General features: G+C 33.3%; 3 protein-coding genes across 5 annotated transcripts in view; 1 reads left to right on the top strand and 2 right to left on the bottom strand.

Annotated features, from left to right (window-relative positions):
• LOC123306581 (neuronal calcium sensor 2) overlaps positions 1-4,142 on the bottom strand; it is a 134,170-nt gene extending 130,028 nt beyond the window's left edge. The window contains exon 1 of one of the 2 annotated variants that reach the window (XM_044888893.1): positions 4,022-4,142. Coding sequence is in view for 1 of the 2 variants with exons in the window: in XM_044888759.1 (XP_044744694.1) it covers positions 3,632-3,634 (3 nt within the window). In the remaining variant the exon portion in view is untranslated. The other variant, XM_044888759.1, reaches the window with a different exon arrangement.
• LOC123306815 (neurocalcin homolog) overlaps positions 1-4,143 on the bottom strand; it is a 148,150-nt gene extending 144,007 nt beyond the window's left edge. Inside the window, exon 1 of one of the 2 annotated variants that reach the window (XM_044889085.1) lies at positions 4,022-4,143. The gene's annotated coding sequence lies outside the window, so the exon portion shown is untranslated. The remainder of the gene's footprint in view (positions 1-4,021) is intronic. The other variant, XM_044889008.1, reaches the window with a different exon arrangement.
• A 1,539-nt stretch (positions 4,144-5,682) lies between these two features.
• On the top strand, positions 5,683-8,604 carry LOC123320136. The gene is made up of 2 exons (XM_044907333.1): positions 5,683-5,820; positions 8,237-8,604. The coding sequence occupies exons 1-2, from the start codon at positions 5,761-5,763 to the stop codon at positions 8,594-8,596; spliced, it is 420 nt and encodes a 139-aa protein (XP_044763268.1). The 5' UTR covers positions 5,683-5,760; the 3' UTR covers positions 8,597-8,604.
• Positions 8,605-15,269: the final 6,665 nt, after the last annotated feature.

Below are 15,269 nucleotides of genomic sequence, written 5' to 3'. Positions count from 1 at the left end.
GTTATTCATAAATACCGTATTTCCCAATATTCTTGTGAAGAAACTACATAGTAATCATCCACTTTTTGTATTGCTCCTGCATCATTTATCTGAGATTGCAGACACCCCTGATCAAAAGGCCAGTAGTAGTTTCTAAAGAGCTAGCTTTCATTAACGTTCCACTCCAACATAAGCAATATATGTTTTCAACAGAAATTAAATGTAGCCAATATTCTTGGACTCACCAAATTAGTTTAGCAACAATTAACTCCCCTCGCAATAATACTGTTCAATAAAGTGATAATGGAAGAATGCGTTTACAACTAATTTGAGAGTACATAATTCATTTAATCAAGAAAATCGTTACTACAGGGGGCAAACACTTAATAGGGTAGGAATAACTTCATTACGAAAAGAATTCCACCAGTGAACCGAAATTGAAACTTCTCTTTTCAAGAAGCAGATTTATTTCATGGGCATGAGTTCGAATAAGTATGTATTAATGCAAATTTATAAATTTTTTGCAACTAAATATTACGAAATATCCTCATTCACCAAATCAATAAACACTGGTTTCAACCTGTTTCGGTCCCTTTGTCCTTAATCGAAACCCATATTGATTTTATGCAAATGGAAAAACAATTCTTATCGAACTCGGAATCATAACGGGGGGTAAAACGTAATTTTGTGTTCAAAGGTGAACTTTCTGCTCATGTTGAGCACCTTTAAAGTACACACGGGACGGAAAATTGGGTTTACCCCAGGAAAATTTGATTCCATCGATAGTAGGGGTGGGCGAGGCACATTTTATTTTGGATACGATGTAATTTATGAAACATCGTTTTCGTAGCGCCAATATCGACTGAAAACATATTATCATTTGCCACATTATTTTCACATTTGTCTTATATCAACATTAACTCAATTATAATCAAGAATGATCACGCCTAAACGGGAAGGTAATGAATACAATAAATAAGCCTACCTGACGAAAAACTTGTTTGGACAGTGGACACATGTTACATGTTACTTTGAATTTTATTTTACTGCTCCATTTAAGATAAGCAGATGCTAACCATGGTTTCGGTCTCATTTGACCTCATCAGAGAAACATAGCTTCTTCTCCGATGGAGAACGTTTGGAATTGATGGACTCAGTACTTCAGTACTCAGTAGCGCTTGCCAGTATTGAATAAGAGTCCATCAATGGGGAATTCTCCTCAATTTGGGTTATCACTGCATATGCAAGTTTGAACTGAATAATTATGAGTTTCATTCATGATTTTTTCAAATTCACCGCGGAAACTATTCAAAATCATCCTTCAAATATTTGGTTTTAAAATTTAAATCGCTTTGTGCGGAGTTTACGATTTGGCAACAGCGCATACAAGACAATGAAAAGAACAATGTCCGATCAGCTTGTTTATAAAATAACAGCTGTTGATCTACAGGCGCCTACTTACTGGCGAGCTTCAACCACAACCGGCCATAAAAATCCCATAAAATTTTACGACCTTCCTCGTTCGTCCCAGACTTAATAGACAGCCATCTTTGTCTATCTCATCAAGATAATGTATTTGTTGTCCTTTACTATCAAGGCATATTTCAGTCGATGTTGCCAACTTTTGCAATCCACATGAAACGCTTTAAATTTTGAATACCCATTTCTATTTTTCATTTTTAAGTGCTTAAAATAATTTTTTTTGGGAAACGGTTGAAATGGTTATTTCAAAATGTGACGTTTCAAAGATATTTCTTTAAAATACATCATTTTCGTCAGAAGGAGTATTCCCTATTCCAAACATCGGAGAAGCTGTGTTGCTCTGACGAGATCAAATGAGACCGAAACCATGGCCAGCATCTGCTTTTCTTCGATGGAGCGTACTCCATTTAGGGTCCTGACGAAGGCAAATTGGCTAGTTCAATTCGGAACACTTGGGTTGCGTTCACAAACTTACTCAGAGCAAGCTCTGAGTAAGCTCTGATTACCCGAAGCGTTCACAAACGTACTTTTAGTTCCTCAGAGTATGCTCTCTGAGCATGACCATACTCATACTCTACTCTCGGAGTAAGTTTATGAACATACCCTTGTTGATATGCATATCAGCGGGTGGTATGCATCTGAATTAATCCTTATTTACTCAATAATAATCATTGATCTAATTTAAAATCTTCTTTAGTAGAATAAAATTCAAAGTAACATGTGTCTAAACAAGTTTTTCGTCAGGTAGGCTGTGGAATACTCAAGTTTGTTATATGTCTTAACGTGTATGTCTAGCCTTAGCTTATACTTCATTATTTTTGTCAAATCTGAAAACCAAACAATGTTTCAGTGTAGAAATTCGGACTCACGTACAAGCACAAAATAATATAGGTACCTTTAAATTTGCACAGCCTACTTGTCGACGAATTTTTCTTCGGAATTATGGAAGTTGATCTTCTGTGCGTAAACGTAATGCATAACTTTCACATATCATATTAAGGAATTAAGGGGAAGTAATCAAAGATATTAATGTTAGTGGGCAAAATTCCGCACATATCATAGGTATTATGATGTAACTACATAAGGTATATTTCCTCATCTAGCAGGATTTAAAAAAGCAGTCTAGATGTAGATATTTTAATCACAAATTTTGAAAACGCTTAGAGAGGTCACAGTGAGGTGTCCTTCAAAATTTTGAGTAAAACACCCAAAATGATGAGATAATAATGAATCATGCACGACTGATAATTGAATATGTTAGCGCCCAAATCTACCGAATGGTCTGTTTTGTAACGAAAAGTAACTCTTTATTTCTACAAAATTCTTCAAAACCAAAATTTTTTTCAGATCGACAAAAAAAAATTTTTTAGGAAGAAATCCACAGTACGCCTCCCAAACAAGAAGAAGTTGGCCAAAAACAATCAATTAATACACCTTCTTACTAATCCAGGATAGACTTGAATAAATTTCAACGAAATTAGTTAGCGCATCCACCATAATAAACAAAATACTTAAAATTTTTTGCATTGGTTCTTCTCAACCCTCACATCAAATGATGAACTACACGTTTCTTTATTTTTATTGATAAAAAAAGATTGAAATTCAATGCTTTATTTTACTTATAGTTCTCAATATATTGGATATCGATGAAATCACTATTACATTGTTGAATGTTTTGAGAGTAGTACAAGAGGTTGTATCTTAATCTACGTTAGAATTTTATAAACTACATGAGAAAAGTGCTCCATTATTGAAAAATCATAAATGAACATCCAAACAATATTTATGAGCCATGAGATAGAAAAGGTTTGTTTATCGATAAAAATGCTGTTTCAAATAACATCATCTATATGTCTTCAAAACTCTCAGATTTCTCTTTGATTTTACAAAAACACTTGTCAGTGATATTTCATGCCCATATTCATTCTCAAAAATCCAAATTATACTCATATTCTATCATGATCTCCTGCATCCACTCAATTTCAGTACACATTTTTCTACATTGTCATCAATCCAATCAGCAGCCTTTCTTGAACAAATATGAATGTCTCTACTGATAGTACGATTGTTGCAATGGTCTTGTATTAGTGGCAGAAATAGATAGAAGAGCAGCAAGTCATAAATGCAGGTTGTTATGAAAGCACAATCATAACCATAACAAATAACTTACCATTTAGTATTGGAAGTTAGATGATTCCAATCCATTTTCGTGTAGAGTATTTCCAACCAAGAACTACATTCATGTACGAAGCACATACATTTAACAGAAAAAGTCAAGACACGAGAAAAACAAACAAAAAAGGAGAAATACAAAAAAGGTAAACTTAACCTACAAATCATTACAATCTGAATGTACAATACATTTTCCCAAGTTCATAAACCGAAATTCAACAGTGGAAATTCATTATGAAAATGAGTAGCATTTTTGTCTTCAGAGACCAGATTTACCAAGAAATTAAGCAAAGGGCAAGAAAATAATTCAGCATCATAGCATAGAAATACTGAAGATATTTTATAGAAAAGGTTCACCTATCACGGATTTCTGTATGAAATGACTCACATTATAATCTCACGAATCGAAAAACATGACTTATTTCAAAAATCATAAATGTTTTCGTAAATATCCCTCAAATCGACAAGATATTTCTCATTCAATAATTTTTAAAGGACACTCTTACGCCATCTTTTTCACCCGACTGTCAAAACGCATGCGTTGAAATTCGATTGTGCTTCTGTGATTGTTATCTAGGTAGCAAGTTAGGGATGTGCAATGAAAAAGCGACGGCGACGATTCTGGTAGGAGCAAATGTAAAGGAATGGTTCCTTGTTCGGTTGTTGGTAATTTCAATGACTGCGGATCTCCTGATCAGCAGTGCTGATTGGATGCAAATCTATTATGCTTTTACAAGCTTGATTTTGAATATTTTAAATATTGTAACTTAATTATTGTACAGGCTAGTTCAGGAAAAATTTCCACAGTTTAGTGGTGAAAAGATTGGGGAGCCAGAAAACAATAATTGAATATGAGCTCAGGCAGAGACAACCTGTCTCTGGGCTATGGAGGGTACTCCATACTCTGGGCTTAGGGCTTGAAGCTGAGTTTTATCTGGCTCCCGCGAAGACATGGAGTGCCGTTAGACTGTAGGAACATGCATCAATGTCGCAAAAAACTTTTGTATCGGATTCCTCATATTCCGTATGAAAAAGTTGACACATCAAAAATCGTTGCTTATTTCAAAATACGTAATTTTTTTCAAAAATATACCCTATACAGGGTATCACAAAGGTATCGGAATAGTTAGAATAACTTGGCGGAAGAGCATTTCAGGAAAAATTTTTTTTTAACAGAAGCTGCAGAATTTTTCTCTGCCTATCAGATGGAGACTATGATTTGTACCCTGACCTTGATCTTCAAGGTCAATAGCGTTTTTTCGTAGGAAACCTTACACACTTTGGACGCACAAAATGAAAAGAGCGAGAAATTTCACGTTCAGATATGACCTTCAGCCTTAAGTCATGCCTCTCTTCTGGCCTTAAAGTAAAGCAAAGGTAAAAGTATCGGCAGAAAATATACAGAGCATTTCTGCGGAAAATATTGCCCAAGGAAGTTTCGGGGTTTTTTCTTCACTATACCAAGATGGATTCGAAATTGGCAATGACCTTGAATGTTCCTTTTATTTTTGGGATCAGAAGAAGTGGGTCCTATTTGGAAGAGCCAAACCTTGAAGTGACTTTGATGATAAAGGAAAAAGTTGAAGTTATAATATCAAAAACTTTGGTATCTAAAATATTCTTTGTCCTGGTAGCTCTACCACATTTCTAACATAAAAGAAGAATATAACGATCGTCATTTCTGTTACTAGCAGAGACAAACTTACTACCTACTAGCATGGCCATTCCCTGAAAGTTTTCGAAGTATTTATCGTTCATTTGAAATTGTTCGTAACAAAGGTTAGTAAAAAAATATTTTATTTTCCTGTTAAAGCATACAAATAAACATTGTATAGAGTTTGTGAGTTTCAATAGTGTGAATTTTTTCTGTGGATTCGCAAAGTTTATTGTTAGAAATAATAATCCAAAATTTCATAGATAAACATGCCGACTTGAATATTTTATCGAATGGGAAGGAAAAATATAATCAAACTTTGGTAGAAACTGCACAGGTTTTATCATTTTTATAACAATCCGAGATAAAATACCTAATTGAAAGGAAAAACCTATTCTTAAATGAGTGACACGAAAAAATTGTAAATTACTGAAATTAAACTTTAGTTTACTGAACGGCGATTTCTTTCAATCATGAAGGTTCTAATTTTTTTGGTCATCGGATTTCTGTGTTTATCAGTCTCAGTTGCAGATGTGAGTTTTTTTTCTTTTTATCGTTTTCCTTAAAGCTCAAAGCAGTTCTGGGAAAATAGTACCTATAAATGCTCATTTATCTAATTTTTGCTAACAGAGAATTTATGAAAATTAGAAAGACGATAGGTTACTTAAAATTCAAAGTTTTCCGACAAATCCTAGATTTAACTCTTCTATCCACTTGAGGGAATCTGCGGAATAACAAAATTGTTTTTCCTACTCTAAGGCATTATGAGTTCGTGAAATGACTATAATTCAAACACTAGGTACTAGGTATACAAAACCATGTTTTGTTTTGATCTCCAATTATAATAGTTTTTTTCAATTTGTTCTTCAACACAACTTACAAACAATAAAACTTATCCCCTTAAACTGCCTTAAAGAAACCATTTTCACATTCTTGAATTTGCTGAGTTCGAATCTGAAGTCAAATTTTTTTATAAGATATAAGAAAACACCACTCCTGAAAGAATTGAGATTGGTTTTGAAAAGCAAAAAAGTTGATTTTCCTATTTCATTTATTGATTTCATTTCATTCCGAATACAACAATATTGGTACATTATAAATATAATATACCATTGAAAATTATTAATACTTACTCAATGATAATTCTCAATTCTGAACATAATATACAGGGTGTTTCAACGAGTGATTGACCATAGTCTAGTTGTGAATGAGGGTCATCTAGAGCCCTCTCAGAAGAATTGCTTCTTTTTTACCGAAATGCCATTATATAATTTCGAAGATATACAAGATATTTATGGATTTCGGGCTTAATTTTAGATTGGTCAGATTATAATGAAATTTTGTGGGCTTGCTGACTTCCAATTACTCTTCAAGATGGCACATGCAATTCAATGATTCAGTGTTTGTTCCATCAGAAATATTATTTTTCATGATATAGAAAAATATTGAAAAATTCTGATTTCAACATATCATAAAAACAATGGAAAATTTGTGTCATTCAAACAAAAAACAGATCTCTCATCAGTTTTTTCCGCTCTTCTCAAATTTCTATTTGAATTTATTTTATCTCATATACCGTGTGATATTTCTCACCTGACAAGTAAATTGAAATTTTTTAATCCGGCATGCCATTTTTCTATTTTTTTTTCTTGTGCTGGCGGTGAATGCCTATAGGAACAAGGTTGTGAAATATCAGCGAAAAATATACCATATTAACGAAGATATGGGAGTTTATAGATTTAGCATTTTTTCATAAATCACCCTATATCTCCGAAACGAATACCCTTATGGGACATTTAAAACCCAAATTCTCATTCAGTTTGATCGAGGGCCTCCATCTCCACTTAGACGTTGTCCCTTACGTCACCAGTCACCCTGTATATTTGAAAAATGTATTATTGAACAATGAAATCATCAAATATTAGATAGAATGACGGGTAAGCATACTATAAGGAAAATGTACGTGAATTTTGATTTCGAAGAAGGATATCACTTGTCATCCTGCCCAATATTTAATAATTTTGAACGAATTCATAGTTCAATTAAACATTTCTCAAATGTAAATGTATAATTCTTAGGCAGAACATTTTTTGTTGTATGTTGATAATTCAGGATGATAAATGATTGAAAGAGGGCTTTTATTGTTCAAAATCTCAGCAGGTGGCATTGAAAATTATAAGTAACTAAATAATTGAAATAGTATAGTTTTTCATTTATTTGATGAATCTTTTTCGAACACAAGATATCACCCACGTCTTCCAGTTTTCTCATTATGAATTGCATCATTAAAATACCAAAAATTCAAAGAACCCAAATTGAAACTAATTTGGGCGTTATCTAATTGATATTTGAACGTTTTGTAAAATAAAAGAATTCTTTATATGTTCTCGTATAATGCGCCGTTTTCGAGTAATTTAATGTTCAAAAATTAAAAGTATCTGTGAAATTTGAAAAATTGGGTACTTTAGCTGAATACACAATACAAGTTTGTTTGAAAGATTCTCAGATGTGTAGTGTCAATATTCAGCTTGTAGTGTATTGCTGTGGTGAATTTTGTTTCTCTAGGGGTGGCAGAGCTCATTATGAAAACTTAAAATGACTATATCTTTTTATCAGGGCTGAATTGGAAATAGGTATAACAAAATAATGTTCATTTTGACCTCAAGAATGTAGTGTTAAAATATTTGTACGAGTATATTGTATAGTAATTTCGATAGATCATGTATCGTGTGTTTTTGAAATTTTGTATACGTCGTCAATTTTTTAGAGCACAAATAATCCAAGACCGGAAGAACACCATTTTTTCTACTATTATCGCCTATCCAAAAAAAGAAAGCAATACCTAAATCACGCCCGACTGCATTACCTAAAGTCTGAAAATTCTCAGATCACTTATTATGAACAAAAGAAGGTGCGATTGACTGAAAACACATTAATATTTTTTTGCAGTTACAACACCCTGATTCATTCATTTTGCTTCCTGCTAATCCATCGGAGTTAACACAGTGTGCTCCAGTTCTACAGTATCTGTCGCAATCACAGCTCCAGTATATGAAGGATGTTCAAGATCGATTGAAACAGCAGCGTTCGTCGATGCAACAAAGTCAGGCTGTATTGACATTGATAGCACAAAAACTCAAAAATCCTGAAATCTCGGCTCAATTACAAAAAAATCCGAAGCAAGCCAGTCAAATCTTCGCACAGATAAAGAAAGAAGCCGAGCAAGAACTGCAGAATAGATCCAGGTTGGCACAAATAAGGGAGAATATGCCAGAAGACGAATTGACAGATATTTTTTCAAATTGTTGAAATTAAATGAAAGAGGAAATCTTACTTCGCTTTGATGGTTATTTTGATGTATCACAGCTATTTTCTTAATCTTAAACGCGAATAAAATACTGTATTCAATAAAGTTTTCATGTATTGTTGTCTAGTAGCAATTCGTTCACTGATATATTTCTAGGAGTAAAGCAGTAGTAATCATCTTGAAATGAGTCAGCTGAATCAGTCAAGCTTTTTCTCAAAACCTACTGTGGGTAAAAACAGTATCAAATTGGGTAGAAAAATCAAGGACAATGAACCTTGCAACTCTCGGCTCCGATAGACTAATTTGGAGGGTGGAGAAATGAAATATTGAAAAATAAATTTTCTGGTAGTTTTGAACGTTTCAAATAAAGCTCGAAGTACTCATTGCTAAATGTAATAATACTTCAAATGGAGTTATTTTCCTAACGAGTACGTAAAGTGTGGCTTTTCCGTTCAGTGAGACTTACATGTCACGTAGCTGAAATTTGTGTACGGAAAAGGCCTATAGCCTACTATAGAACCAAACAAAATTTCAATGTCTAAATATTTTATTACTCAACATATTCTCCTCTTAATTAGATACATTTATTACAGCGAACCTGCAACGTCTCGAGACCTTTCAAAAAAAAAATATTTCTTTCTCAGCTCTGCAAACCAGACCTCCACAGCTTTTATTATCTCCTCATCGGAAGAAAATTTACGATCTTTTATTCTTTTTTTCAGTTGAGGAAAGAGATGATAGTCGGATGGAGACAAATCTGGTGAATATAATTGGGGTGTTCTAGTAATTCAAACCCAAAATCACGAATTTTTTGCATGGCAACATGAGATTTGTGTGCAGGAGCGTTGTCCAGCAAAAACAAAACACCTTTGGATAGCTTTCCGCGTCTTTTCTCTTTAATTTTCTTCCCGTAGAGTGGTCAGTAATGTCGAATAGTAATCTCCGGTTATTGTTCTATCCTTATTCAAAAAATCAATCATGATTACTCTACGGCAATCCCAAAAAACTGAAGCAAGAACTTTTTCAGCAGATTTTTGGACACGAAACTTCTTAGGTCTTGGAGAACCAAAGTGTCGCCATTTCATCGATTGTTGCTTTGGTTCTGGATCGTAGAAATGTACCCAAGTCTCATCCATATAGTAACAATTCGGTTTAAGAAATAGTTTTCAAATCGAGCACAGATGGAACGCGATGCTTCTACCCATCTACCCTTGCACGCTTTTGGTCAACATTCAAACATTTGGGGATCCATTTTGCAGCAATTTTTATCATGTCCAAATTGACGTGAACTATATGATGAACGCGTTCGTATGAAATATTCAGTGCTTCAGTTATCCATTTTAGCCCAATTCGACGGTCTGATAAAATCATGTCATGAACTGCATAGATATTTTCGGGGACTGACACAGAAACTGGCCTTCCCGATCGTTCCATTCCAATTTTTCACGGTCGCATACGAAAGACATTGGTCACCAAGGGTATTAAGCATATCTTCGTAAATCTGCTTACCTCTTAACCCTTTTAAATACAGGTACTTGATGAAGGCTCGATACTCCAATTTTTCGATTTCCACAATTTCGGTGAACATCTTCTTTCTTTTAATTTATTGCGAAACTCTGGTTTACTTTTTTGACCTCATACTTCACACTGACACTTCTAATGAGTTTTTGTTCGTTGCTATGGTAACGCAATATTTTTTTTCATGCATGGAACCGGTCTAGGCTAACTAGATATCAATACATCCTCGTAAGTCATTTTCAGATAAATCGGGGATAATCCCCAACAAATTCTAGGTTTCGATTGAAATTTATTCTAGGAGGATTCTGCATCTCTTCATAAACTTTTTAGGGTTTTCACTCCCAATCTCTGAAACAAAATCAATTAAAAATGAAATCAACGATTTGCTCCTGCGAAATTCTTGCACTAATTTATCAGGAGCAAATTAACTAGAAAAAATTGTTGCCTGACAATGAACTCAAAATAAATAACGTTGAAATTATAATTCTAAGTTGTAACGTTTCGGAGTCTATATCAGACTGCTTCATCAGACGAAAAATCTATTTTTGAAAATCTTCTGAATTGTGGCTTTTGTTTGACATTAATTGTCAAACAAAAGCCACAATTGTCAGGCAACAATTTTTTCTAGTTAATTTGCTCCTGACAAATTAGTGCAAGAATTTACGCAGGAGCAAATCGTTGATTTCATTTTTAATTGATTTTGTTTCAGAGATTGGGAGTGAAAACCCTAAAAAGTTCATGAAGAAATTCTAGGTTGTCCGAAAACGCCTGAGGAATAAATGGATTGATGAATTTTTTACTATACTTCATTCAAATTTATTTTAGCGGTCGGTTGGCCATGAAATAATTTGCTCAAGTTTTTGTAACTAGAACGAAGTTAGGTTGGCACTCATGAAATGTCGTTAATGTCATAACGCCGTTGCCACAACTAATATCAATTTTTATTACGAAAATTCGAAAATGCCGAAAGTGATTGAAAAAAGAGACAGGGTTTCAGGAAGTTCTATTTAGAATTCAGGTCCGCTCATTCAAATAGTTATACCCTGATATTCTAAAATCCACAATACGTCAGACGGTAGCGAACATATTCAATGTAAGTTAATTTATAATAATGAATCTGTAAACTGGTGACCTCACATCAACAATGCTAATATGGGAATGGTGGTGGAAAAGGTCAAAATATTCGGGATTTAAACTTCCAACTTAGCCAACGTTTCGGAAATTATATTTCCATCATCAGGGCACTGAAAATGAGAAAACAAACTCTGAAAAGTCTCTCCCTTCACGATAGTGAGACAAAAGTGCAAAACATCAATACAAGGATACTTGTTACTTCTTAAAAAATTGGTATAAAAAGTGATTAAAAAAGAAAATTACAAAATTACTCGAAATTACAAAATATCACAAAAATAAAAATGACAAAGTCAAAATCAAGAAGCACAGCACAGAGGAGAAGGAGAAGAGAAAGAAAACATATAAAAAACAAGAATTACCAAATATATGAATATGCATATAAATATCAATAAATAAATAAATTAATAAATTAATAAATTGAAATGTAAAAGAAATCACAGATCAATTGATACTCACAAGATGAAATTGCTTTTCCCACAGTCATTGAAAAATATCATACATAAAATTCATTAAAACAAAACAATGGTACGCTTTCATCGAGGTAAAACAATGACAACAAAGGGAGATCGGGAACATATGAAGACAAACACAGAGAAATGTGGACGGACACCGAGAAATGTTCACGTTTTCTTTCTTACTTTCTTCAATAAATTATGATATATTAGAACCGACATACAGCACCTTTCTATAATATATCATAATTTATTGAAGAAAGTAAGAAAGAAAACGTGAACATTTCTCGGTGTCCGTCCACATTTCTCTGTGTTTGTCTTCATATGTTCCCGATCTCCCTTTGTTGTCATTGTTTTACCTCGATGAAAGCGTACCATTGTTTTGTTTTAATGAATTTTATATATGATATTTTTCAATGACTGTGGGAAAAGCAATTTCATCTTGTGAGTATCAATTGATCTGTGATTTCTTTTACATTTCAATTTATTAATTTATTAATTTATTTATTTATTGATATTTATATGCATATTCATATATTTGGTAATTCTTGTTTTTTATATGTTTTCTTTCTCTTCTCCTTCTCCTCTGTGCTGTGCTTCTTGATTTTGACTTTGTCATTTTTATTTTTGTGATATTTTGTAATTTCGAGTAATTTTGTAATTTTCTTTTTTAATCACTTTTTATACCAATTTTTTAAGAAGTAACAAGTATCCTTGTATTGATGTTTTGCACTTTTGTCTCACTATCGTGAGAGACTTTTCAGAGTTTGTTTTCTCATTTTCAGTGCCCTGATGATGGAAATATAATTTCCGAAACGTTGGCTAAGTTGGAAGTTTAAATCCCGAATATTTTGACCTTTTCCACCACCATTCCCATATTAGCAATTTATAATAATGTTTCATCTGAATCTAAACGACTTATATTTCAGCTGAATATTTCCACAATCAGAAAGATTGTGAATGAAGAGTATGACAAAAAATTTCCTTCTATTGGGAGACCCAAAAAAGTGGTGGCATTTGCGAATTTTATGTTTGAGTGAATTAATGCGAAAAGTTAACTACAGGATTTTCGATAAATGTCATCGGAGAGTTCCCTAAAATGGATTTTTCTGTTTTTCATTTGACTTGTCCTATACAATGTAAATGTCTTAAGGTACTAATAAATACCTAATTATTATAATTACATCAATGTATTAAGATGAATAGCCACAAATACGCGCAAGTTGCCCTGTTACTGTTTATTCATGTGAAATTTTTGTTCAAAGGTGAAGTTGCATCTTAACCCTCTAATGCCCAAGTTTTTTTTCCTTTTTTATAATTATTTCCGTATAGTTTCAAATTAGCTTATGTAATCTACTTCTTTTTTTCGCAAATAGTTAACTGATTTACATTAACACCTGTTCTCACAAAATGAACCTATACTGAAGGCGGACATGGGCAGAATAATTTTGTATCCACTTATATGCAACCAGTCTCAAGGCGGACTTGGGTATTAGAGGGTTAACTTAAAACTTCCTTCAACTCCTTTTACTTATATTGATGCAAGATGATTTTTATTGAAAAATTTAACATTCTTGTAATTATCTGTTAATTCCTTCGGGAGATACCCATTGCCAACCATATGCATTTCATCTTCGGGTTAATATTTTTGAAATCTACAAATGATGTAAGCCAAAGAAGATAACGAACATTATCTCTCCTCAAGCTAGTGCATATTATTATATTATACTGATCTCTTGTATTTTCCATGCAAATAACTGGATTTGGTATGCCTTCAATCAGTTTGTATAAACTTCAATCATGTTCGTCAGATATTTTCCGAAGAGATTCGACATTGTGATAAAATACGTAATAACAGAAACTTTTACGTAGAACGGGCAACATAGCGTTGATTTAAAACCCAAAAATGTTTTGACAAGCTTCATAACCCCACATTTTCGTACTATACAGAGTGAAATGTGTCAAATTTCCATGGCCAACCGACTGCTAAAATAAAGTTGAATGAAGTATAGTTACAGTCCAAGAGGCAGAGCCAAAAAAAGTCTCTGAATTTATTAAGCCTGGTTTTTTCTCAGGTGATTACAATTATAATATACAATAAAATGCTGCGGTCAGTCAAGTGGATGTTAGAACATGTGCCTCTGGTGCGCGATCAAACATGTCGTGATCACCGACATAATAAAATCAATTACTTAAGGCTGAAACTTTATTAACTTTTGTTTTTTGGTATGTAAATCAAAATTATGATAGTCAGTCAACGTCCAATCGGGACACAGCTGGTCAGTCAGCTTTAATGTGCGTAGCGCGAGGCGTAAAGTCGTTTAGAAGGGTGCAATTCGTTTATTAAGCGTGAAAATTTTTTTGTAACTACTACTGACTATATTATTAATGAATAAAATGGTCAGTCAGCCATTCCGTAGAACAACGCCCGTCAGTCAGTGGATAAAAAATTAAATTTTTTTCGCTCTCTATAGATATTACATCATAATCATTCAAAGTAACACATTTATTTTAATAAGGCACTTCCATGTCGCAATTGTGCCTTAAAATCTCAGGAATAAAATTCGTTCGAAATCAACAGTGTACTCAACTAACGCAGGTATACGCACAGGTAAGAACCCCTTGATTTTCAAACATTTTTAACTAATATTCATTTAATTCATTAGAGATAACAAGCTATAAATAATCATCACATAATTTATCATCTGAATATCTTTCATATCATTATTCTCACTATCGTGATCTGACAAGTCAAGCTCAGGTGTTGCAGAATCTAAAAAATAAATAAATTTGTGATTGTTTAATTCAGATAAAGATATTTCTATACCTGTATTTTCTTGTAAAGGTTGAATAATAACATCTTGTACAAGTTCTGGTAATTGATCGCCTTTGAACCAATCACACTCATATTTCTCATGCACCAATTTCCAGCCGTTGTCAGTAGAAGATAGCTCCGTTGGAATTTGAAGGTGAGCATTACGCCAAATATTTGTAATGAATCTCGCTCTTAAGAACTGCTGCATCAATTCTGATTGGCATCATAGACTTATTATTATTATTAATATGTCTATGATTGGCATGGTGGCATACTCGACCCTTCTACATTGATTATTTTAATTTTAAAACGATATCGTTTGTGGTACTAAGACATTTATACGTCTTAGGAAATAAAACGAATCTTGCCTCGTCAATTGATTTTATTTTTTTCAAGACATACAAATGGGAAACAAATCCTTTAACATATTATTCTGGTTGCTTTCATCTGCAAGTCCAAGGTCAGCGAATGTTTTTTGAAAATCTTCGCTCTGCTTCATTATCTGCAGAGGTTTTTTTTTACCTTTCTCATAAAAAGCTGGGTTAAAATCACATCCAGTTAAAGCATGCAGTCCAGGAAGAGCATTGCAAACAGAATTTCACAATTTTTGATGCATTCTACTGACATTAATCATCATTTGATGATTCCTGGTCCCAATTTCTATCTACGCGCATTAATGCTGACTGACCAGCTGTGTCCCGATTGGACGTTGACTGACTATCATAATTTTGATTTACATACCAAAAAACAAAAGTT

The sequence above is a fragment of the Coccinella septempunctata genome, chromosome 1 (assembly GCF_907165205.1).
Source record: "Coccinella septempunctata chromosome 1, icCocSept1.1, whole genome shotgun sequence".
NCBI lineage: Eukaryota > Metazoa > Arthropoda > Insecta > Coleoptera > Coccinellidae > Coccinella > Coccinella septempunctata.
Note: the sequence above shows the minus strand (reverse complement) of the source record. Positions and strands in the feature narration are given on the sequence as shown.